The 25456-nt window shown below is 58.6% G+C and overlaps 1 protein-coding gene across 7 annotated transcripts in view; it reads right to left on the minus strand.

The window, feature by feature from the left end:
* Positions 1 to 25456, minus strand: part of PHACTR3 (phosphatase and actin regulator 3) — a 231231-nt gene that overhangs the window by 23134 nt on the left and 182641 nt on the right. For all 7 annotated transcript variants that reach the window (XM_072735485.1, XM_026014990.2, XM_072735489.1 and 4 more), the window contains exon 8: positions 13955 to 14108. In XM_072735485.1, the coding sequence (XP_072591586.1) occupies positions 13955 to 14108 (154 nt within the window). The remainder of the gene's footprint in view (positions 1 to 13954; positions 14109 to 25456) is intronic.

Below are 25456 nucleotides of genomic sequence, written 5' to 3' on the forward strand. Positions count from 1 at the left end.
CCAGCCAGTGATGGGGACGGGGAGCCTGCGGGGCTCCCACCCCAGGGCCTGGGGACCCGCAGCCGGGCAAGGCCCGGTCGGCTCAGGTGGCCTCGGAGCAGCCGTGCGGCGGCAGGTGCAGAGAATCTGCGGCCAGGACAGAACCAAGGTCCAGAATGAGGAATGCCTGCCCCCGGGCCCGCAGGTCCCGTTACTCACAGATACGCCTCTGAACGGGCCGGTGACACATCAGACTGGCGAACGGAATCAGTGCTTAAAAATATCTGAAGACCCCACTACGCGAAGGACGTCGTTCATTCATTCGATGCACATTTACTTCATGGAATCGAGCTCCTACTAACTTACATGCCACCCCCTGTGCCGGGGCCACCTCGACGGCCACCCATCCCAACCACCCGTCCGCCCAGTCAGCCTGCCCACCTACCCGCCCACCTAACGACACCACTTAACCGCCCACCCACGCATCCGCCCTCTGGCCACCCACCCGTCCGTGTACCTCTGTGACCCTCCAAACCCCTCCTTGAAGCCCTCCAGGTACCATCCGTTCCACGGTCGCCGGCTGAGAGCCTGACTCGTCCCAGGTGCAAAGGCAGGCCCCGCGGTTCAAGCCGCGAAGCGTAGGGTCCCCTTCCCTGCTCTGCCTCAGTGGGGACTCACTCGAGCGAATCGGTGGTCCTGGAGCAGGGGTGGCCACGGTGCGTGCCAGGGTGCTGTGCTGGGGCGAGGGCCGTGGGCGCTGAGGACTCGGATCGGGGCGGGTGGGGTGAGCTGGGCAGGCACAAGCTCACGCCCTCGCTCAGCTACTCTGGCTACCAACGACTCTGAGCCTTGGTTTCCCCACAGGCCAGATGGAGGCGACAAGTATCCCCTCGGGCTTAGCTGCCATGACGTCACGAGGTGCTGAGCCCAGGTGGACCGTGTGGCTCGGGCGGTGGCTGCTCAGGTAACACTCCAGAAACGTCTATGTGCAGGATGCACAGAGCTTTCAGATTCTGGAGTCCGTGGCCTCAAGGGTGAGAGATCACGGGCTGATCCAGCATTTTGCAAATGCGGGATGAAAGGGAAAAGGAAAGCAGCTCCACGGGTACGCTCCGCCACAGCTGTGCCGCTCTTCACTGCACATGCACGGCTGGTGGTTTCTGCCGTTCTCGCTCACGAGTGCTGTTGGGCAGTGAGCTCTGTACGAGCCTACGCTCCGCTGCCTTCTTCCCTCCACTGTCTGAAAACCCCTTTGAAGACTGACCCACTGGGACGCCTGCGTGGCTCAGGGGTTGAGCATCTGCCAGCCCAGGGCGTGATCCTGGGGTTCTGGGATCGAGTCCCGCGTTGGGCTCCTGCATGGAGCCTGCTTCTCCCTCTGCCTGTGTCTCTGCTTCTCTCTCTCTCTCTCTCATGAATAAATAGATAAAATCTTTTTTTAAAAAAAAAACTGACCCACTGGCGCTTCTGAGACCAAACCGGTGGATGTGCTCTTGTGCAGCGGGGGCCGAGCTCACCTCTGAGGATCCTTGCCAGGGGTCAGGCTGGTGCCGGGAGAGCGTTCTGCTGCCCGGGGCGGTCTTCAGCCCGAGACCTCGCCTGACTCTCAGTCCCAGGTCAGCGCGGGCCCGGCTCCTCGGCAGCTGAGGAAGACCGTGGCCGCCCGGCCTGCCCGCTTCCTGCAGACGGAAACACCTGACCCCGAGCGCGCCCAACCTCAAATCTCCAGTTATTCCGCAGGAGCCAACAGCTGGAGAAGTGGCTTCCAAGGCCGCTGTGTTTTCCTCTGGTTGCATTTAATGCCGCCCCATTTCCAGGAGACCGAGAGGCATGTGTGGTCCCTGGACCTCAGTGGAAAACCACTGACTGCTCACTGTCTGTCTGAGAGGAGCGTGAAATCGGAGGGAAGATACGTGGTGGGAAGCGAACGGTCAGCAGCAGGAAACACGACCCTCCGGACGCCGCACTGCCCCTCAGGGCCTCGATCCCGAGCTCGTGCCGCTCCCGACCACGGCCCAGCAGCGCAAATCTGCCCGCGGAGGCTCCCCGCGCGGTCCCCACGCTCCCTCTGCAGGCTCACCTGTCCTCTCGGGTTGACCACTGTTGAGGCGCCAGGGGGCCCACCAACGCCGTCCAAACCTGGACACAGGACCTCCCTCACGCGTGTCCCTGCCTCCTGCCTGCACCCCCGCCCCCAGGCACAGCGTCCAGAGCCACCCTGGCGGGCAGGCGAGCTCCTCAGACCCTCCACCCACCCCAGTCCTGCTCCTCCCCTGCTCTCAAGTCCACTCGCCTGCAGACAGCCTTGGTCCCCTCAGCCAGTGGCACTTGCAGGACGGGCATCGACCTGACCCATCCTGCCCCCTGCACTCGCCCACCTGCCCCCTGCACTTGCCCACCTCCCCCCCCACCGTGTGGAGGGAGAGCTGTCTTCCTCAGGTGCCCCTCACCCCGGGGACTGTGACCCCCAGGGGCGCTCGCCGCCTCTTACAGAGGCCAGACATCTCTGCCCATCACTTAGCACCAACTTACTGAGCACCTGCTAAATGCATCAGGGACACATCAGTGACAAGACAGGCAGGATCCTAGTGTCTTGGGGGCGGGGGGGGGGTACAGGGGACACAGGCCCTGAGGAGGCAAAGAAAGAGGTAATTTCAGGCCCCAGGCGATGAGGAAAACAGTAGGATGATGTGATGGGAGAGTCGGGAGTCAGGGGTCAGGGTGGTCATGGCAGGTCCCTCCAGGGAGGACACTGCTAGGCCAGGGATAAATTATCTGTGGACGGGGAGCAGGGAAGACCTACCACTGGCCCCGCTGGGCCCTGTGGCCCTGCACCCACCACATCCCCCCACAGCCATGCCGGGTCCCCCGTGGCCACCCCGAGTCCCCCATGGCCACGCTGGGTCCTCACGGCCACCCTGAGTTCCCCATGGACATGCTGGGTCCCCCTCAGTCACCCCGAGTCCCCCACGGCCACACTGGGCCCCCTGCGGCCACCCTGAGTTCCCCATGGCCATGCCGGTTCAGGACTTGTGCTTTTATTTTGCAGGTGCTCTTGGCCTGGGACCTCCTTGTGCTCCCGCCTGCAGGTTACAGACCCATCAGCAGATGCTCCGGGCCACCCACCCTCCAATGGCCGTCCCATCCCTGCCTGCCCCCTGCCGAGCCCCCCTCCCCATCCAGCATCCTGCACCTCTGTGGCCGGTCTGCACATCTTTCCTTATGCACCTCTTGGCACACGCGCCAATTCACGCACACCTCTGAGTGGGTCTTGCCATCATCGCTTGCAGGAACCAGACCCTCCTGTCCTCAGGGGTGCACACCCCATATGTGGCCACGGGCATTTGGTCCTGCCCAGAAAACCAGTCCTGTTCTCCTGTGCTCTCCCTGGAAGTAACTTAAAGCCTCACCTTCCAGCACAGCAGCCGCGGATAAGTGCGGGGCGGGAGGCAGAGTTTCCACCCTTCGTGAGGACAGCAGTAAGTTACTAGAAGAGCAACATTCTGCAGGTGGGTGCCCCGTCTGGGGCGATGGGAAGGTGATGCTCTCGGCACAGATGCAGCGACACACGCACAATGTCCTGAGCCCACGGGACCCAGAGCAAAGTCCCCAGGCCGCTGCAGGGCGACTCAGCCCGGCGGAGGGGATGCTACGGCACCGGAAGCCGGGCTTTAGCTGCGGGGGGTCATCAGCTTCCTACAGCATGTTCCAGACGAGAGCAGGACGGCCTGGCCTCGGGTGGGGAGCCCAGGAGTTGGGGGCGGGGCTCCGGAACCTGCGTCCTCTGCTCACCAACAGCTTCGCCTCCCCAGGCGCCCCGTCTGCATAGTGTGCACCACCGTCCCTGCCCGGGGCTTTGGTCAGGCTTGAAAAGCAATCGGTCAGGGGCCAAGATGCTGCAGCTGCCGTGAAATCCGGCATCAGAGGCTGGTGCTCTCCCTTCCGCTTCCCTGGAACCTAACAACGGACACCTCGTGGGATTGAGAATCGTTGGCCACGCGGGTTCAAGTCCAAGGCCGCAGGGGAAGAAGGGATCAGCAAGCCCAGGCTCACCGCCCGCCAGCCTCGCAGCCTGAATGACGGCGCCTGGGGGACGCCACCTCTGCAGCTCAGCACATGTCCCAGGACCTGAAATCGACCTCCTCACCTGCGGCACACGGGGAAGATGAAGGGTCTCTGACCTCGGATGTTACCCTCTGTCTTGTGTCTCGTCCCCACAGACAAGGGGCAGCTCCTACAGTGACGCCTTGTGCCCCGAGGCGGTGAATCACAGCAGGTGTCAGGCAAAGGGGAAATGGGAAGACAGTAGCCGGGCTCTCGGGCCACGTGCACTGTGGGCGTCCTGGGTGCCTGTCACCTGTGCACACGCGGAGGGGCCAGCCCCGAGAGAGCCCCCGGCCGGGCGGGGAGGCTCATGACCTGCCTGGGGCTGCACAGCGCAGTCCGGCCCAAGTCAGCCTGACTCTGGGGACCCTGCTCCGGGCCAGGGCTGGATCCAGACACCCCCCGACGCAGCAGGGGGTGCCCTGCACCACGACATTCACATTTGCTCCAATGGGGGAGAACAGTGCCGACCTCGTTGGTGTGTAGGATGTGTCAGGCCAGGGTCACCCGTGGAGGCAGCCCGGGTGCCATCTGGAACCAACAGGAATGCCCATCTCTCCGCATCGTCCTGAGGGCAAAGAGGCTGCAAAGATCTGGAAAGTGACACATGTACCCGTCTGCTTGCAGCCACCTCACCCCCGCCCCCCCAGCAAGGCAGACGCACCTGCTGACGATGTGACAGCAGAACCCGGGTGCCTCCCTGGGGCCCGGACTCAACCATCACACCATTCTCCTCCCCCGTCTTTAAACCTCAACTCCCAGGAGTGGAACCTTCACTTCACATGTGCAAATTACCCCCCGGCTCTTCGCGGGTGCGGCTCGGTCATTTCTGGGTCATGTGGCTGCCGGCAGGGGCGAGGGGGCGTGTGGACGGCGCCCTCACCAGGCCGGGGTGGATTCGTGGTTCCTTACGATGACTTACGTCAATACAAACGTCAAGAAGTAATATTTTAAGGTAGTATTACTTCAAAGTCTTATTGTCAACTTTTAATTGGGGATGAAAGTTCCTCTGGCATGAATTTCTGCGTCTGCCGCTGCTAATGAACTTGAGAGCGTCCCGCGTGCTCGTGACAGGCTTTGCTCCGTCCTCCTGGGCCATGCACTCCAGGCTCCTGCCCGCTGACCACTGGGCTCCAGCCGTGGTCCCTGATGAGCAGCCCTCGCTCCTGGGGAATGACAAGAGTCTCTAATCCAAAGTGCCTTTGTCCTCCTGCTCTTCTTATTGTTCTTCTCGTCCTCCTGTTTCTGGAAATGCGGCTCATGAAAATAATCCATAAAAAGGAAAACACTGACGTGTGAAAAGGAGCCCTGTAGTTTTACTTTAAAAGTAAAGCTCTGGAGGGAAAGTCCAAGTCTGTTGATTGTGGGAAGAACAAAGCTGGAAGATCCATCTGTTCCTCCCATACGAGATACTACTAAAAACGAACACTCGAGTTCTGTGTCGCAGTACGGAAACCCTTCCGAGAGAACGCTATGTGGCAAGATCTCATTTACGTGAAGAGGGCCTCCATAAAAAAAAATATATATATATATGTATATATATATATACACACTTTTTATAGTAAAATGCAGAGATGCTTTTGAAATCCTGTATAAAAAAATATATCCCATAGAATTAAAATGAAGAATGGAGGGACTCCAGGCAAAGGGGATGCAGGAGGAAATCAAACAGACCCACACACCCTGAATGATGCAACAGTGTTATCCAAGGTAGCTGCACCCTTGGCTCTGAGCACCCTGGTGGCCAAAGCAAAAAGGGAAACATGATTAATTACAACGTGGACATTCTCTCTCTCTCTCTCTCCTTTTTCTGAGTAGGCTCCACACCCAAAATGAAGCCCAATGTGGGGCTTGAACTCACAACCCCGAGATCAAGACATGAGCTGAGATCAAGAATCGGACGCTCGACCTACTGAGCCCCACAGCTGCCTCTAAAGTGTGCATTTCTCCTTAAGAGACTAACAGGTGGCTGTGGTGGAAAAGCACAGCTTACTGTGATTCTAAAGCCTCGGCACAGTCTCCCCAGGGTCGCGAGGAAGCCATATGGGGCGTTGTAGGGCAACAGGACACTTGGGGAAGAAGGGCCCTGTGAGAACCCAGACCCCTTCTCAGGAGCTCCAGAGTGGGGTCCGGGATCAGTGTTTTCACCAAGCTCCCTGGCGATCCCGACACACAGCCAGGGGTAGGCACCGGTGTGACCAGGTGGACAGCCGGTGACCCACCCACATTTAGCACCATGAGCCCACAGGCGAGCGACGACACTCTTCTAAGCCGGTTTTCCTCATCTGGAAAATAGGACCTTGGATGACAGATAACCCAGAGAGGCCTTGTGAGCCTTCGCGGGGAGAATGTGCGTGAGGGACTCCGCAGGGAGCCGGTACGGAGAAGACTGAATAAATGTTAGCGACGACCATTATCAATAAGCACACTTCTCTGGCCCCATCTTGCAGAGTGCCCGTGGGACTGGATTCGAGTCACTCAGGATGAGCTGGGTCCCCCCCTGCAGGGTGGGGGGAATGGATATTTATCACCGCCGGCTGCTACTACGAACCCCTGACCCCTGCGGTGGAGCTTCACCCCCTGCCCAGAGGGGAGGCTTCCTCTCCAGCAATTAAGTCTTTTTTTTTTTCTGGTTAGCCCACAAAAAGATTTCTATATATTTGAAATTCTGTGTCCACATAACGGAGACCCCGCAAGGGGCCCTCACCACCCCTGAGGCTTCGGTGGACGGAACGTACTAAAGCCACGACTCAGGTTGTTGGTCCAGGCAACCCCGCCAGAAAGCCGGTGCCAATCTCCATCCCCATCCTTGAGAGCATCCAGCCTCTTCCTTAAAATTCTGCAGATTTCCAGCGGCGGGTGGGGGCAGCTGCACAAAACACTTTTTTTTTTTTTCTGGGAACTTGTGTTTCCATGGAGGCTGAGTGGTGGCAGACTGTTCTGGATGCACAGAACAAAATGTACAAAGGGACACGCTCGAGGATCATTTAACTCCCATGTTAACATGCTAAGTACCAGCTCCCAAAGGACATTACCGAGCCGTAATCAGTTCTCACGACGTGGCCCCAGAATGGAAGCCCCCCGCCCTCCGCCACGGGACGATTAATAGAAAGTTCCTGCATCACTGAGGCTCCTCTGTCTCCAGGCAGATTATACAACAGTTACAAATAAGAACAATAATCGCATGAGCATCAACGATGCTGGTGCCACTATGTGACCTGCAAGCTTCTCGGGCCTCCAGGTGAGCGTGCGGTGGGGGGGGGCCTCAATCCTCCTCCTGCACAGGTGACAGCTAACCCAGGGGCGCCCCCGGCCAAGCTCCTACCAGCAGCAGCTCCATCCACCCGGGTGCCTCCTGCCAGGAACATGCTCTTATGTTCTTATAGGGGCTAATAACCTAGAACCTTCCCCAGGGGCCCCGGGAGGAAGGTGCTGCCCTGTGTCCATCTTTCAACCAGCAGGGAGACCCGGAGATGGCAATGCTCTCTCGAACTCCCACCGCTGTGACAGTGAGGCGGGGGTCGGACCCACCTGCCACATTTCCCCAGAGCCTGGGTGGCTGCGGGGCCCTTCCTGGACATCACCAAGCCCCACTGCTCCAAGGCAGGGGACACGCTGCATCATCTCTGCCCTCCCCCTGCCCAGAAATGGGCAGGAAGTACCCTGCGCCCAGGGACCCGGCCTGCTGGCTGAAGGCCCGAATGCCCCGTGATGGAAGCAGCCAGACCAAATAAGAAAATGCAAAGCCCTAAGATCAGTGAGGCTGAGCTCTCCCAGAAGGCTCCCCCTGGGCCCAGGTGTGGTGTTCAGGGGACACACTGGGACGTGTGTGACCCTGGGCAAGTCACTGAACCTCTCCTAACGGCCTAGTTTGCTCATCTGTAAAATGGAGTCAATACTATCTACTTCGCCCGGTTCCTGCAAGGATTCAATTAAATGAGGGGAAGCGAGCAACACGTACTGCGGGGGGGGGGGGGGGGGGGGGGGGGGGCTGAGACATGAAAGCTCTCGGGCATCCTTCCTCACCACACCCCTTACGTGGTGCGCACAACAGGGTGCAGGCCAGACAGTCCGTGCCCTTGGGCATAGTTTCTCGGCTGTGCCTACTGTGTGCGGCGTGGGGGCCGCGGGTCCCTCATAGGCCACCTGCCAATGCCCCACACGTCTCAGGGGTGCACTGTGCTCCCGGACGGAGGGAGGCCTCTGACTTCACGGGGTCCCCGGACCCAGCGCACAGAGCCGGGGACAGCGACCACCTCACCCCCGACAGCCCTGGGAGCGCCCACGAGTTAAAGGCCTTAAGGTCTGGAAATTAAAGAAAATAAAACAAAACAGAAACACTCCATGCACTCGAGGCAACGGGTGGATGGCACGTTGCCGCGGCAACCGGGGCTGAATTATTCAGCAAGTGAGAGCAGAAGACCCTGGAAGGAGGCAAACTAAGACAAAGGGATCCAATTAAACCGTTTCTGCGGGGGAACAAGCGGCCGACCCTCCGGGACACGACTTTTCAACTGCCGATCCCTGCGGGTCCGGTTCCGGGGCTGCTTTTCCCTGTTCCGACCTGGCGACGAATGTCCAAGGAGCTACAATGTTCTAGTCCTTGGTTTAAAATTAATCACAGATCCAGTGAGTAATGGGGGAGATCAAGTCCAGGGCCCGTGTCCCGGGTACCTCTCAGTTAAGGGCCCTTCCAGAGAGAGAGAGAGAGAGCGAGCGAGAGCACGAGCAGGGGGAGGGGCAGAGGGAGAAGGAGAAGCAGGCTCCCCCCTGAGCAGGGAGCCCGATGGGGGGCTGGATCCCCCCAGGAGCATGACCTGAGCCAAAGGCAGACACTTAAGTCACTGAGCCATCCAGGCGCCCCACGGCTTTTCTCTTTAAATCAGTTCACTTAATCCTCTGTTTTGAAAGAGAACTTGGTTTATCTAATAGAAAACCATCAGCAGTCGGCATGGCTGGGAGGCAGCTCAAAAATAACATGGTTAATATATTTTTCACCTCTGGCTAGGGAAGGAGTTCTTGAACATGACGCAAACAGCACGAGCCATACAGCATACCAGCGGTCGGCAAACTGTGTCCCGTGGGCCGCGGCCTGTATTTGCAAATAAAGTTTTATCGGCACACGGCCAGGCCCACTCCTGCCCCAGGGGCTACCGGCTGCCTCCGTGCTAGGACAGTCGAGTTGTGTGGTGATAACAGACACGGCTGGTCCACAAAGCTGAAGAGACTCACTCTCTGGCCCTTCACAGAGAAACGTGCCCATGCCTGACGTAGGACTGCTCATCCAGCAACCGGCCTGCACGCAGGAAAGCACGAACAAAATGAAAATACAAGCCCCCAAATTGAGAAATAAGGACTGGAAGCCACCATTCCCAAAGTCAACTCCTAAAGTCATTAAGACGAAGAAGGCAGTGGGTTAAGTGCGTGAAAAGAAGAAACCAAATAGCTGAAAAATACTGAGAAAATGCTCCAACTCGCTAAAATAAGACAACACCAAACCTGCGATTGCACGTCGCGTCAAGGACACCAGCAACCATGCAGGCCAGGCTTGACTAACTAGCGTGTTCTCTTGGCCATGGTGATGGGCCCAGGGATGAGCATGGGATCCAAATTTGTCTAATCAGCCCCTTCTAACCCTTGGTCAAGGCGGCTGGTTCGGGTCTGGGCTCCTGTAGAGATCTAAGCCCGGAGCTTGGAGGATTAGGATCTCAGTGAAAGAGCCAGAGAACGAGGCCACCCAGAGCACAACAGAGTCCAGAAGCAGAAAGAGGCCAGTTCCTGCGAATGCCATGCGAGCACCTGGATCCAGCCATGCCTGAAGCACATGCAGATGCTGGAAGCCCCGTAGGGCAGAGTGTGCACCTAGCGGCCTGCACGGTGCCTGTAACATCACAGTTATTCAGCAAGGAGCTCCCCGGTGTGTGACTGCAGGAATAGGGCCCGTGCACTGGTAAGAGAAAGGAGCAGTTTGCAGAGGCGTGGAGGCGGCAGAGAGAGGATAGAGACAGGCCCCTCCACCAGGGCTCCAGCAGGCGGGCAGGAGGCTCTGGGCATGGCACGCCCGTCCCCGTGGCTTCTCATTTGAGTCTCAGATCAGCCCGGTGAGTAGACAGGAAACCTCTTCCCCTTTATGACAGAAACAATTCGTAAGCAGAACGTGGGGCTGGTGCTTCAGCAGCGACGCTGACGGGGGAACGCAGGCTGCCAGGCGCTGGGGGGCCTGCACCCCTGGAGGCGCTCGTCACAGCCCCCACGACGGTGCTGCGGCTTGAGCACACATGGTCCCGTCCCGTCCTTCATGGGACACGCTGGAGCCGGATGGCCGGCGAGAGGCGGGGGTCCCTGCCCGTGCTCACTGTGTGCTGGGACTGCACCCCGGGGCCCCACCTGCCCAGCGGGGGGCTGCGTCTCTGCAGCCTGCGATCCCCACGGGGGGCCTCACCCACCCACGCAGGCTGTCAGGGCCGCACCAAAGCATCAGCCACCCACGTCCCACCAGGATGCGGGCACCGAGTCCCCCCAACATCACCCCAGGCTGTGGAGATCATCCCCGCTACCTCCCCAGTCCCCAGTGGGATGCAAGAACCCCCCGCCCTGCCTCCCAGTGTGGGTGAGGTCCGGGCACAGGTCTGGGTGGACCCCCGCAGCCCCCGCGGAGCTCCTCCAGCACCGCAGACACCAGAGCCGATGCCGGGTGTGGTCACGCAGCCGTGAGCGTGGCCGTCCTGGCGCCCTCAGGCTCCCCGCAGCCTACAGGCCCCCTGCACAGCCCGTTTACCACAAAGGGCCTTGGGACTCCCAGGGAGGAAAGGCCGAGGTGCCCCACCTGCTCGCGTACCGCTGCACCACGTGCCGCGGCAGTAAAGGCTCTGATGTGTCCCGCAGCACAGTCCACTCTCATCGCGCTTCCCCAACCGGGCCGACCTCAGGGTACTTGCTCACACCCGATGCCTGCCGTCTCCGCAGCCGTCCCCTCAGAGGGCCTCCCCTCAGCTGACCCTGCTCCCCCTGCCCTGGGGCATGTGGCCTGCGCCCCAGTCCCCTCTCCCTCCGTGATAGCGCCGTCCCTTAGGGATTCATGCATCTGAGTCCTCCCCCCGGCCTCCCGCGGGTGCTCCTGGAGCATCTTCCTCGTACGGAGCACCCGGGTGGGTGCCGGCCTCACAGCTCGAGCGAGGAATGCGCACTGCCAGAGTGATCACCGCCGCCCAGAGCTGGACCCGGCACCTCCGCGGTGCCTGCCCCTCAAGGAGAGAACGGTCTCTGCTGAATGAGCAGACCAAGTGATAAACACTTGACGGGTGTCACAGGCCCCTTCCAATCAGGCTAACATGGCCCCTGGTGGGAGGTTCCCTCAACGCATCGTTATCAGGCAAAATGTTCTGGTGTGAGGTTGGGGTGGGGCTCACATCGATCTTCATTTTAAGCAGCTTCCCCATGGGGTTCCCGAGCCCCAGGTAACCACCAGGCACCCTGACAACGGTCTGTGCCACAGGCACCCTCGGCCGCACAGCTCGGAGCCAACGCAGGAAGGGGTCCTGGCTCCCAGGGGTCAGCAGCCCAACCTCGAGCACCTGCTGCATGGCTAAGGCTCTGCAACACGCCTTCCTCATGGGATCTCCCTGAATCAGACAATGGCCTCGGATGGCCAGCACCCCACTTAACAGATGAGAAAACCAAGACCTGGGGGTGAGGCACCCCAGCACGCCCATCACTGCAGAGCAGAACGCAGGTCTGCGTGAGTCCAGGTCATTAGGACACGGGCTGGGAGCCGAGCGGCCTGCGGCAACGTGTGCCATGCTGCACCCGCCCCTCCTCTGCCACGGGCCTGGCAGCTGGCGTCATCCCCGTTTTACAGGCGAGGAAACCGCGGCGCAGAGAATCACAGCACCCAGAGTCTGGGCTTCAGCCACACACACGCATCGCCCTCCACCCCGAAAGCACTCAGTAGAGGATCCCAGTGGAAGGTGGGTACGCCTGGGCCCACGCGCCCCGGCTCGGAGCAGACGCAGGGCTGGACCACTGAACACAGAGCCCTGGGCCTCCAGCAGAGGAAAGACCCGCTGGAGAAGTCCAGGGCGACCTTCCGATCAGGGCGTCGTGACCAGAACTGATTCTGTCCCCCACCCCCAACGGGACTCGCAGCAGTGACTGGGGACAGTGTTGCTTGTCACAGCTGCGTGGGGAGGGCAGGTCGTGAGCCTCTCCTGGGTGGAAGCTGGTGCCGCTGCTGAGTGTCCTCACGCGCAGGACGGCCCCGCCACAGAGTCATCTGGCCGCAGACGTCAGGAGTGCCATCGAGGTGGGCCGCCCGGGGGGCTCAGCGGCTGAGCACCTGCCTTCGGCTCAGGGCGTGAGTGACCCCGGGGTCCCGGGATCAAGTCCCACATCGGGCTCCCCGCAGGGAGCCTGCTTCTCCCTCTGCTTGTCTCTCTGCCTGTCTCTGTGTCTGTCTCTCATGAATAAATAAAACCTTTAAAAAAAAAATAAAGGAGCACCGAGGTTGGGAGACCCTCGCCACCCCACGTGTGGCCTACAGACCAGCAGCACTGGTGTCCCCTGGGAGCTTGTCTAAAACCCAGGCCCTCAGGCCCTGCCGCACCTGCCTCATCAGAACCTGCATCTTCCCAGGGCTGCTGCAGGGGACCTGGGTGTGGGGGGCAGTGAGAAGCGGGTCAAAGGCAATCGGGCGTGAGGCCCGGGGCAGCTGGTCCAGCTCACCGTCGGGATCTGTCTCTTCCTGCTCTGCGGGACCAGCTTCTGGGTTTAAGGAGGGAATGGGGGCTGGAGGGGATCCAGGACACTGTCCCCTCAAGCGCAGCCCATCGAGACCCCACAGGTGCTGGAGGAAGGTCGGGGAGATGGCAACATGTGGGCGGCGGAGCTACGGCACTGAACCCCGCTGACAGGTCCTCTCCAACACCCGCACCCCAATCCTGGAGCTACGATCCCACCACACTCCCGGGACGACGGGAAGAAGCAGAGGCCCCTGCTGGAGTAGCCTGACCTCCACGAAAGCCCCCCGGTTCACACTCAGCTCTGGGCTGGCTCCGTGGCAGGGGACGTGGGTGAGAGCTGGGAGGCCCAGCATGCTCTGGGTTCTGGGCCCCAGGGACCCCAGTTCCTGGAAAGCGACCTAGAGAATCATCCAGTGCTTGAAACCGCCGCACCCTGCCAGGCCTGCCCGGGCCACGTTACAAAGCATCCTGCCTCAGGGCGCGGAACTGGATCCCCGCAGACCTCAGCCGGACACCCACAGCCCCACGCTGCCCTGGCCCGTAACGCGGAGCATCTGCCACCAGCCAGCCCCGCTGACCCCCGGGGAGACCCTCGCTCACGGCTCCGGGGCACAGCCGGGCGGCAGGTGGGCTCAGCCTGGGGCACATACTGTGCCCCAAAATAGATTTCCAGCTTTTGTTGAAAAACTTAGATCTGGCCACGCTAAGTGCAACCCTTGCCGGGAAATGAGCAGGAGGGGGGGCAGTGGCCTCTCTCTAGACACCGACCAGGCGCGTCCTCCCCACTGTGTCAGAGGCTTCCCCACCTGCACCCCCCATCACTCCGGCGGGTGCCTGGCCTCTGGAGACCAGAGCTTCTCCACCGGGGGACGGGGGGACAGTTTTGATCATCACAGGAGGACGTCACGTGTAGAGACCAAGCCTGCTGCTCAGCCCCTGACAGGGACACCCGGCCCCACAACAGAGCATGTTGTGGCTCACCTGGCGCACATGTGGCCAGGTGAGGAGCCACCGCCAGGGCCCTGTCCGGGCGTCCGGGGACGGCAGGGCCTCAGAGGGGCTTGGGCTGCCCCGGCAGGGCAGGGGGGGGGGGGGGACGCAGCCCCGCCTCGTGGCGACGCGCCACTACTCACTTGGAGAGTTTCATCTCAATCTGCTGCCGGATTTCCTGTCTCTCTTCATCAGTCCTCCTGGGGAAAATATTCCTGTCTTCCAATTCCTGCTTGCTGGGCCGATTCCTCAGCTTCACTGCCAGGAGCTCCTTCTTGCATTTCCTTGGCAGCGTTCCTGGGAGCCACCGAAGAGAGGGGACAACAAGAAAACAAGTATTAGTCAAGTGCCGGCTTGTTGATCTAGCCACCCACCTGCTGGGAGGAGTCCGCACCAGAGCCACAGGGGCCCAGTGTCAGCCTGGGGTGCCTTCCTGCGGGGGACGCAGGGGACACGGGGAGAAAGGGAGTTCACCACCCACGGGCCACGCGTTCTGTGGGCGGACGAGCCATTGAATATCCCAGGCCTCCGGGGACGGTTGTCCCGGGGTGCTTATTAATGGCACCCAGTCCTTTTTCTGAGCGTGGACGGAGACCTAGTTGCTTTCTGCACCGCAGCTGCCTGCCGCCCCTTCCCCACACGGTCCACACTCCCCGCTGACCACCCCCGGCCACGCGGGTCTTCTTTCAGAGCCTAGGACATCCCACCTCAGGGCCTCTGCAGCAGGCCTGCCCTCCGCCTGCCACCCTGCTCTGCTGGACCATCTGGGGTCCTGTCCCCACAGCCCACTCGAACCTTCCTGAAGAGGCCCAATCGAGCTCCATCCCCATCCCCATCCCCATCGGGCCACACCATTAACTCCCCCCATATCTGATCCCTTCCCCGTCGGTTACTTTATTCCTCCTCCAGGAGACCATGCTCCAGGGCTGTCCGCCCTCCCCGGGCCCCAGGTCAGTGCAGATGCAGCAGGTTCCCGATGAATACTGAGTGAAGGCACGGGGGGCGGGGGCCGACCCGGGGCCTTCGGGCCCAGGCTGGTCTGTACTTCCACACACGTCTAGGACCAGCTGAGCAAGATCTCAGAGAACAGAACGTCTAAACGGAGAGAAGTGGGGTTCGGCGGTGTGTGTGGGCAGAGAGGGATCATCCATCAGGGCACTAGGAGGAGGTGCGTGGCTTAGGTGAGCTTTCTGAACGACTCCCCACCTGCCTTGGCCGGGAGCCGGGAAGCACGACATCGGGTGTGTGGCCTTGCAGCCCTACCAGGAATAGGGATTTCAATCCTGGGGCTCAGGCCGTCATCCAGCGGGGACGCTCCCGTAGGTGGAGGCAAACGCTATTTCTCGAGAGGAAGGGCTCCCAGAGAAAGCCAACGCGCAGTGTCGAAGAACACAAAGCAAATGAGTCTAATACCGTGACAGCTTAACAGAAGTTTGGGATAAAGTAAGACACAGAAATTTGGGCTCAGCTGAGGTTTGAATTTCTAATATGAGCTCGTTTGCTCTGTGTTTTATAGAGACAGCGAAAAATAATGACTCCACGAACCACTGCACCAAGGGCTCCAGCCTGAATTTGTTTTAATAGCTTTATAAATGACTAGAGCCCCATATTTACGGCATCATAAAGAGCCTGAAGGAGTCACAGGCGTTTTTCCGTTAGTCTTTACTGTGTGTTCTGGGGTAAATCGAAAGCCCTGGTGGCATTCGTGAATTAAGGGAGTCTCAAAGGTCTCGGGACAAATCCTTCATGAATGTCAAGGGTTTAATACGCGGCGAGCAGGGATTGCCATTTTCAGAGAACCAAATGTGCTCAACCATGAAACGGCCCTGAACGCGATTTAATCTTTTTAGCTTTTGATAATGAAAGTCTGTTAAGCCCATTGCAAATGTCTTGGGTTTCTTATTACAAACTTCAATCCTGTTTGTTCTTAACTGAGAAAAAGATCCCTTCATCAGAGATTTCCAGACATAAATGAGAATTCGCACCACACGGGGTCTCTGCGCCAGGACCAAACGGTTTTCCCAGCCTCTACAGGCACAGTGTGCACAGTAGGGCCACAGCAGAAACTTGCGGGAGCGTGACAGTAGGGCCACAGCGAAACTCGCGGGAGCGTGCACACAGTAGGGCCACGGCAGAAGCTTGTGGAATGACTTTAGGTCTTCTTCAGCATGTCTGGAGGTTACTAGGTTCTGTTACTTACAAGTCAAAAAAGGAAATTTCAAAGACAAATAGCTTAAAATGAGGCTTTTCATAAATTTGAACAGCACTTAGCACTTCCCCGCAACCATCAGCATCGATGTGAATGAACACGTGTCCCAGGTCACACGCTCCAACACAGAGCAGGATGTGAAGCTGAGAAACAGCGGCCGGGAAGCCTCTCTGCCTGGACTGCCAGGAGCAAGCAAGTTTTCCCCCCATCCCAGGTGCCCTGGACACAAGTGCTTCCCTGTGCTCTGACCCAGAAGTCCCACTTCCAGGAGTCTGCCTCCCACAGCGAGTGGGATGAGCACATAAAACCACACGAAAAGGTGTTCATCCAGCGTCATTCATGAAGACAAGAAACTAAACACAACCAAAAACCCCAAGACGACACTTATCAGATCACGGCACGTCGTACCACTTGGCTGTGGCAAACCCATTGAAAATTGCGGCGTGTCTGGTACTGAGCGCCAACAAGACATTCACGGGATGCTTAAAACGTCTCGCAATAGCAACTTGCACAAAAGTACGTACGTCATCCACAGAAATGCATTTGTATATGGGTACGTGTCTGATTTTGCAAATACGTGTAATATAAACTGGCAGAGAAAGGTCAGCATTTGATCATCTTATGCACTAGTTTTGCTCTTCTGTATTATATTTTTTATCACAAACATCATTTCCTTATATGAAAATAATTATTTAAAAATGAAGAACAATGTTGAGTGACATCGGCGAATGTGGTAGAAAATTCTCTCCTCCATAAAAGTAACAGGAGAGGGGCCCCTGGGTGGCTCAACAGTTGAGCGTCTGCCTTTCGCCCAGGGTGTCATCCTCGAGTCCTGGGACCCCAGGATCATGCCCTGGGCGGAAGGCAGGCACCAAACCACTGTGCCACCCAGGGATCACCGGGATCGAGTCCCACATCGGGCTCCCTGCATGGAGCCTGCTTCTCCCTCTGCCTCTGTCTCTGCCTCTCTCTGTCTTTCATGAATAAATAATTTTAAAAATTCTTTAAAAAAAAAAAACGTAACAGGACAGATGGCAAAAATGGTCAGGGTCTACTTTTTCAGATCTCTGTAAATATCCAAATGGCGGCAGCAACACAGGGCATGTCTACCCAAGGAAAAGAGGCTGCATCTCCCTAAGCAAGGTTTTCTCTCTCCAGCGCAAGGCTCCTCCTCCTCCAGCCCCTCAGCAGCCTTGAACTATAAGAGTTTGCATTCATGGCGAAGACCAGCCACCTGGCAGTCACTGGGCGGTGCAGATGGGCCCGGCCCCCCAGAACTGCCATCCTCTGAGCCGTCGGCTGGCTCCCCACAAGGCCCCACAAGGCCCCACAAGGCCCCACAACGGTGCAAGGCTGGCTGTGCCCGATCTGGTCAGAGCTCGCCCGGCACACAATGTCTTTCCCTGGGTGCATTAGTGGAAAACGATGTTGTCTTTCAGAGGCCAACACAGTCATTTATCTTCAGACCAGTCCTGCTCAATATCCTATGGAGTTCTTTATTGGAAAAAGCCAACAAAAAAATCAACGTAGAGGCCAAAAAATTAAGTAAATTAAAAGTAAAAGACTGATGTTGCAGATCCAGGCCAACTGCAGCAAACGCTGGTGGCGCCGCTCCAATGCGCAGCTGACAGGCGGGGGGCAGGAGGCGGGGTGGTGCTGCTGCCTCTCTCCAGGTACCAAGTGGCCCCGGCGGCCACCAAGTGGCACAACCCGGGCTCCAGCGGGAAGCAGCCTTGCACGTGCCCTGCTCATGACACACCTGCACATGGAACTCTCGGCATGCCCATGGCCCCTGTCCCGTCAGCAGCCAGCACCCACCCCGGCGGAGACAAGGATGCTCTTGGAGAACCTCAACCCATCCGTCATTCCCCTCTTGTGTGAAAGGCCCCCTTCTCTCTCCCCACAGGCCACCACACCAGTCTGGTCTCCTCCCACCTCGATGGCCACACCCCAGTCTCCCTTACTGGTTCCTTGTCATCTCCCCAGCTCCACACGTTGGGGTGCCCCGGATTCGATCCTCACACCGCTCTGTGTACACCTGCTTCCCACATGACATCCTCTGTCCCATGAGACACGAAGGCCTGACTGCCAGTGGCTCGGGATTCCCCTGCACAGCCACATGCTCTCTCCCATGCTCCAGACTCGTGTGCCCACTTCCTTCGGGGTGTTCCCACCTGGGTCCCTCTCAGGCATCTCAAACTCAGCACGTCCACAGCTGAGTGCTCGCTCTCCTGCTGAAGCACACAGGCAGAGGTGATGGGATCAACACATGACCTGGACCTGACCTCAGAGCCCACGCTCTCAGCCCTGACAGTCAAGGGCTCAGCTCAGCTCAGCCGGACACCTGCGATCCTGCGTCAGCTGCACACCTGGCACCAAAGCGAGGGCCGTGCAGCATGTTCCTGGAGAGCCTGGGCAGGCAAGGGCGGGAAATGGGCAAACAGGCGCCCGTAACGACCAGAGACGCATGATGTGTGCCTTCTATGTGTGCGTGCACATGACACTGCCAACTACCCGTGGCCTGGGTCTGTCCTGAACTGTGGCCATCCCAGGAGCTGGAAACATTTTCACTCGAAGGGAAAAACCAATCTGCTGGGCTCATCCACGGAGAACACTGCCCCTTGTTCAATTTTTCCCGTATACACACTCAGAAAGTGCCGCTGACTTAGACGGCGCCGGGCAGGAGAAGCCACAGAGGCAGGGGGGTGAGCTAGAGATGGGGAAAGACCTCCTGGAGGAGGCGGCATCCGAGCTGGGACCTGAAAGCTGCCCCCCGCAGCCCAGCCGTGGGTCGCAGAGCCGGCTCCACTCCATCGAAGGCCTGTGCAGGGAGATGGGCCCCCGCCTCCGAAGCGAGTGAGGGCGTGGGTTCCGCTCCCGGCCGAGACGGGGAACACGCACCGGCTTCTCCACCCAGAAGGAAAGGAAACCAAGTCAAGCCACATGAAACGGTGGTGAAGATGCTGGAACGGACAGCGATGCCGGCAGGCCAGCAACCACATAAAGCGGGCCCTACGCGTGCCCCACATTCGCACCCCCCTCCGAGCCCCGGGGACCCGGGCACACAGCTGGAGCTGAGAAGGAGAAACGGGGGAGACCCGAGTCTGCAGCGGGGCCTGGGGAGCAGCGGGCCGCCCAGGCGCAGAACCGGAGCCCTGGATCGTACCAGAGGCTGCATTTAAACCTCAGTAAGGATCACGGTCAAGCGCAAGTAGTGCGAGCGCCCTCCTCCGAGGCCGCGGCTCTCAGGTGGACAACAAAGCAGGACGGAGCGAGACGCTGCCGATGGGACATTCGTCGTGCAGGCGAAGGCTTCGCGGACGAGAAGTACAAGGGGATGGGTGGGGGTCGCTAGGCCCCGGGCCCGGGGGAGCTGAGGGGCAGGATTCCCAGCCCAGATCCGAGCCGGGGTGAAGGGACTGCCCCGGAGCCGGAGCGGGGTAACTGCACAGGCGGCTGGAAGATGCCAGCATCCGTGAGCCTAGCAGAGGCTCGAGACCACGGAGCGAACCTGACGGGCCGGGAGCAGAGACGGGTAGAGCTGGAGCTTCACTCCAAGGAGGAGCGAAGGAGCTGGAAGAAAAAGCAGATGAAGTGGGCAAGGAAGTGGAAGACACGGACACCACCTTCAAGCAGCTGGGTCTGATGGGCGTTTCTAGAAACCCCACATGGGGGACGCACCGCCTCCTCAAGCCGCCGGGCCGCACTTCTCAGGTAACCACTGCAGTCTCCATGAACTTAAAAGTATTCCGGGCGTATAAAACGTGCTCTCCGACCGGACTGAAAGGAGACTGGGCGCTGGCAACAAAAAGATCTCCAGAAAAGTCCCCAAATCTTTGGAAACTGCATAAAAATCTTTGGAATAACCCACAGGGCCAAGAAGAAACTGAAAGGGAAATTAGAAAATATTTTGAAGTGAATAAAAATGCAACAACCTATCGAAATGGCGTTGGGGGAGATTTTACAGCATTAAGCGGTTATCTTCGGAAAGGAGAAAGCCTTCGAACCAACGACCTCAGATTCCATCTCAAGAAACCAGAGAAAGAAGAACCAATCAAACCCAAGGAAGTAGAAGGAATCATAAAGATCAGAGCAGAGACCAGTGGAAGCGAGAACGAACGGAATGAAAAAAAAAATTAAAACTAAAAGCTGGTTCTTTTGTTTTGTTTTGGTTTTTTTGTTTTGTTTTTCTTAAAGATTTATTTATTTATTTATTTATTTATTTATTTATTTATTTATTCATGATAGATGTAGAAAGACATAGAGAGAGAGGCAGAGACACAGGCAGAGGGAGAAGCAGGTTCCACGCCGGGAGCCCGACGTGGGACTTGATCCCGGGACCCCAGGATCATGCCCTGGGCCAAAGGCAGGCACCGAACCTCAGAGCCACTCGGGGATCCCCCAAAAGCTGGTTCTTGGAGAAGAGCAATAAAATTGATAAAACTCTGGACAGACTTATTGGGGGGGAGGGAGAAAGGGGGGAAAGGAGGGGACAGAGGGAAGGGAGGGAGGAGGAGGGAGACGGAAAGGGGAGAAGTCATCAACATGGGGAAGGAAGACAGGTGAGACCCCCAGGTTCACTCGAGAAGAAATAAAAAACCAGAATAGACCTTTATCTACTAAAAAAGATTGAATTCGTAGTGAAAAACCTTCCCCCCAACACACACACACAAAAATACCTTCCCCCACAGACGAAAACCCCCCCTGCAGGCCCAGCTGGAGGCCCTGACGATGAAGTATATAATAAATAATACCAATGCTGTACAAATTATCTCAGAAAGTTGAAAAAAAGGAGAGCCCTCTAAAGCCCACGCTATGAAGCTAGGATTTAGTGGCGTTAAAACCAGAAGAGATACTGGAGTCGAAGAAAATCTGAAAGGCTGACAGATCTCACGAACACGGATATAAAATCATCAACAGTTTTAGGAAATCAAACCTGAGAATTTATTAAAAAAAAAAAAAAAACGGTAATACACCATGACCAACGGGGACACAAGGTGGCTTAGGCTTCAAAAGGCAAATCCCCGGGATTCCCCAGGTCAGAAGCTTAAGGGAAAACCACAGGATCCCATCCGTGGAGCACCTGGGCCTGCGGGGAGCCTGCCCCTTAGAGCGGGAAGGGGCCACACCCGTGACGGTGAGGCTCACGGACAAGGGGCTGCGCAGGTCAGAGCCTCCAACAGGTGCAAGTACGGACGTCCACTCGCCCGGCGACAGAAGTAATAGGGACTTGTCGCCGGCAGCTTAAGCTGAAAGTCCTATTAGGAGGGAAAGGATCCCCTTCCCGGCCACATCTCACCTCCGGAAGAAACCACCACTGTGTGTGTTAGATCCCCTTCCAGACCTACTTCTACACACTGGACAACTTCTCTCACTTCAGTTTTCTTTTCTTTCCTTTTTTTTTTTTAAGATTTTATTTACTTATTCATGAGAGACACAGAGAGAGAGAGAGAGGCAGGGAAGCTTCCCAAAGGAAGGAAGGAAGGGGGGAGGGAGGGAGGGAGGGAAGGAAGGGAGGGAAAGGAAAGGAGAGGAGAGGAGAGGAGGAAGGAAGGGAGAGAGGGAGGTAGGGAAAGAGAGAAACAAAGAGGAAGGACCCTGCGGTCAGCAGAACCAAGGCCGTCAAGATGTCCACTTCCCGACCCCAGGAAGGCAGATGTCCTCGCGCGTCCTCAGAAGGCGCGGAGCCAGCTGACAGCTTCAGCTTGGCCCCGAGCGACCTCGGGACTGCAAGATGATAACTCATCTTACCTAAAACCACCAAGTACGGCAGTTTGTTTGGCAGCAAGACGACCAGTGAAACTCTTATATCTGACCCGCACCGTCTCCATGCTCGTGTGGCTCCGTCTCCATCCTGGCCCCACAGGGCCTTGGGCTAACTGTCCAAGGGAGGAGGCCATGCCCTTCTGAGGGAAACTGAGGCTCTCTAGAAGGGAGCGCCCCAAGGCCCTGCACAGTGACGGCAGAGCTCCCAGGGCCCCCCCAGCTGCAGGGGATGAGCCACCCCTGGGGGACGAGCGGGTGAAACAGAGAGTCACCTAGAAGCCTCCATCACCACGGGGCGAGGATATCCACGTCTCTGAACCAACGGCCTTTGGGCCTGAGAGACTGCATGAGGTTTGATGACCTACGTGAGGGAACAGAAACGTCACACACCACCTGGGTGTCGTTGGAAGTAGGGGATGAAGGGGGAGCATGGAAAACAAGTGCAAGTAGCTCTGAGGATCATCCAGGGACACCCAACACTTGTCTCCGCCAGACATCACTTGGCCTCACTCACCATGCATGCAAGAGGTGCTCAATAAATGCTCTTGAGTGACGGTGGGGTTCCTGGTTGACCATGAGCCGGGCAGGGGATCCTTCCTCTCCCCTGAAGTCTCTCGGAGCCAGGGGCCCCACCACCTCCACTCCTGCCCACTTCTCTCTGACTCTGTCTCCCCTGCCCCAGTGCTATGGACTGAACGGTGCCCTCCCCCGAAATCCATGGCTGGGAGCCCTACCCCGACGTGTGCCTGGGTCAGGAGATGGGGCCTCCGGAGGGAACGAAGTTCAGAGGCCCTGGTCGGATCACCCCAGTGTCCTTAAAAGAGAGGAGACCCCGAAGTTGCCAAGCCTCCCCTTGTGCTCACCGGGGAAAGGACCCAGGAGGACACGGAGACAGGGTGGCTGTCTGCAAGCCAGGAAACGGGCCCCGGCGCCGAGCAGGTCTCGGGCCTCCAGAGCCACGAGAGGAGGAATACGTGATGTCGGAGCCGCCCCGTGTCCAGCACGTGGTCCAGCTGCTGCACCCTGTCAGCTCCTCACCTCCCCCCACACCGGGCCAGGGCCCCCCTCATGCCCGCCATCTTCCTCCCACCGCCCACACCCTGCCACAGCCTGGCCACCTTCCTTCTTCCCTTCTTTGCCTTGATCGCCTCAAGAAGGGACAGCAGCAGTCCCTGCACCCCACCAGGCTGCCACGGGGGTCGGGTGGTGGTCTGCACGGAAATGCCTAGAAAACCACCATGGCAGGAAGTAACGTCCCAAAGAAAATGTGGTTCAGCAGCTATAGGTCATCGCCGGGCCTGTGAGTCCCTCCCCATGCGGCCGCTCGGTGCCAGGTTGTCCCAAAGGCCTCCCCTCCCAGCATCCTGCCTCCCAGCGACTGTCTGCGGTGCCAGCTGGCATCTGCGGGGGCAACGGCCAGGGTGCCAGGGCCCAGGTGCTCTGCGGGGAGGCCAGCCGAGCCCTAACTCGGTACCGGGGACTTCACAGGACTCACCACAAGGAGGTTCCAATCCGCCCTCTGCTGTATTTACAATATTCCTCAACTAACGGTACAGTTCAGCTTTTGCTTTTCTCAGACGTGTCCCCGGGAGAGGATCCCGGAGCCCACGGAGAGGGTCACCTCTTCTTTCAGCTCAGGCAGGGCAGGAACTGCTCTCCCCACACCCACGTCCACATCCGTCCAGCCCGAGGTCCCAGGATTTCTCACCCAGACGCCCTCTCCGGACCCCCTGCCTCTATGCCGAAAGGCAGCTTTGCAACGTTAGCAGGGAGCTCCTTGGACAGTCTAGTTTGCTCTTCAAGTCCTCGGCCCAGAGCTGGGACATGCTTAAGAAGCTTTAAAAAACAATTCTAGCTCTTACACTATTTTACACCAAGGATGAACCCTGGACCACGCGCATCAGAGTCACCCCCCAGCCCACCTGCGGGCTCAGACATGCCGACTCTCAGGGTGCCGTAGGTCAGGCGGCCGCAGGAGAGGTTAATTCTTACAGAGGCTATTCCGTGTCCTCCTTCCTCCCCCTGCTACTATTGCTGCGCACGTCTGAGGATGTGTGTACAGGCAACGTACAAACACTGGGGTGCACCTCAGAAAACCGTATGAACTGCTCTTTACATCATTGGTGCTACGGGCCAAGCTGGTCACAGTCCACTGAGAGTCGCCTGACAGGTCGCCCCGTCCTCGGGGAAAGCCGAGCCCCTGATGGTCACCACCTGTGGGAGGCCACAGGGGCTCTATCTTGGTTCGACTCATCATGTGATTCACAAGGCGATCACGGACGCGATGCCTCCCTCGGATGCTCAGGACACCGGGCGGCCCAAGAGTCCAATGGGTGCGCCCCCGCTCACGCAGCTCCCCAGAACAGCCCCCACCCCCAGGGGCTGCAGCTCGGGTGGCGGGATCGGGCAGGGGAGGGAGCCGCCCTGGAGCCGCCCCGGGATCACTTCCTCCTGGGACAGCCCCCCGGGCTGAGTTGCCAGGGTCCCCTCAAGCCTCACTACACTTGGGCTCTCAAGTGTTTATTGCTCACTTCTGGTCTTTCCAAACCAGAGGTGATGTGACAATCATGGTGATTTTTTTGCACCCAACACGATCGGCTGGTGACGCCGTGGTGGGTATCCTTGGGCTTGTCGGGTCACCTGGGAACCCGGAAAGTGAGAGAGAGTAAGAGCCTCACGTTAACCCTTTGCTCCACAACACAGACCCTCTGGCGCACAGGCCGGGCACCCGCACCCACGCCAGCTTCCCAAGTCCACCCCCATCTGCCGTGTCTGAGACTTCACCCACCTGGCAAATGCTCCTTCATCCTTCAAAACCCCGAGGAGGCCTCCTCTGCCCTCGCCATGATGTTGCCCCCCCACCCCTCCTGCACCTGGCAAGCTCTTACCACCTGTTCCACGTGATACTGAGGCCTCAAGGCAGGGAGGTGCCTTCCCAAAAGTGGCCTCTGTCTATTTGCAGATGATAAAGAAGGACAGGCTCTTCTGGAAGGCCAAGCAGCACAGCTGGGCGGAAATTACACCGAGGGTCTTAGACCCGCATGCAAACCCTCGCATCCTGGAGGGTGGGGAGCGTCCCTCCTCCCGCTGCCCCTCCCGCTCCCAGGACTGGATTCACGAAGGCGCAGCAGGGAACAGGTGCTTCCTGGTCTCCCCGGAGGGGGCCGTCAGCACAGCCCCCACGGTGCTCTCCCCACACTGGGCCAATGTGCAAAAGGCACACACATACCAACCTGGCACCTACTTCCAGGACTTTCTCCCGGGGATGCGTTCACAACATCGCCTGATGGGGAAGAGGCCGGCCAGACGCGGTGTCCCCCACCCGGGGACAACGATCCAGAGGAGCACAGAGGCCCTCCCGGCCTCCTGCGTGCCTGTGTGCCTGCAGGAGATGCTCTCCCCACATCTGCACCCAGCCAGGGGGTCGCCCCCTACTCCCCCGGCCCTCTCCAGGACCGCTGGCAACTCTGGTGGACCTCTTGGAGGAGGCTCTTGGAGGAGGCTCGGGTGCTGCCCTCCCCGTCAGCCCCAGCTGGTTCTTTCCAAATCTGCTTAGGAAAGGAACAAAGAGTAAGACCTACACCCGTGCCTGTTATCCTTAACTTTCTAACGAGTACAAAGTAAATGTGCGTCTCTGCAAGTCCCTCCAGAGCGTCCCGGAGAAACCATA

The sequence above is a fragment of the Vulpes vulpes genome, chromosome 14 (genome assembly GCF_048418805.1).
Source record: "Vulpes vulpes isolate BD-2025 chromosome 14, VulVul3, whole genome shotgun sequence".
Lineage (NCBI taxonomy): Eukaryota > Metazoa > Chordata > Mammalia > Carnivora > Canidae > Vulpes > Vulpes vulpes.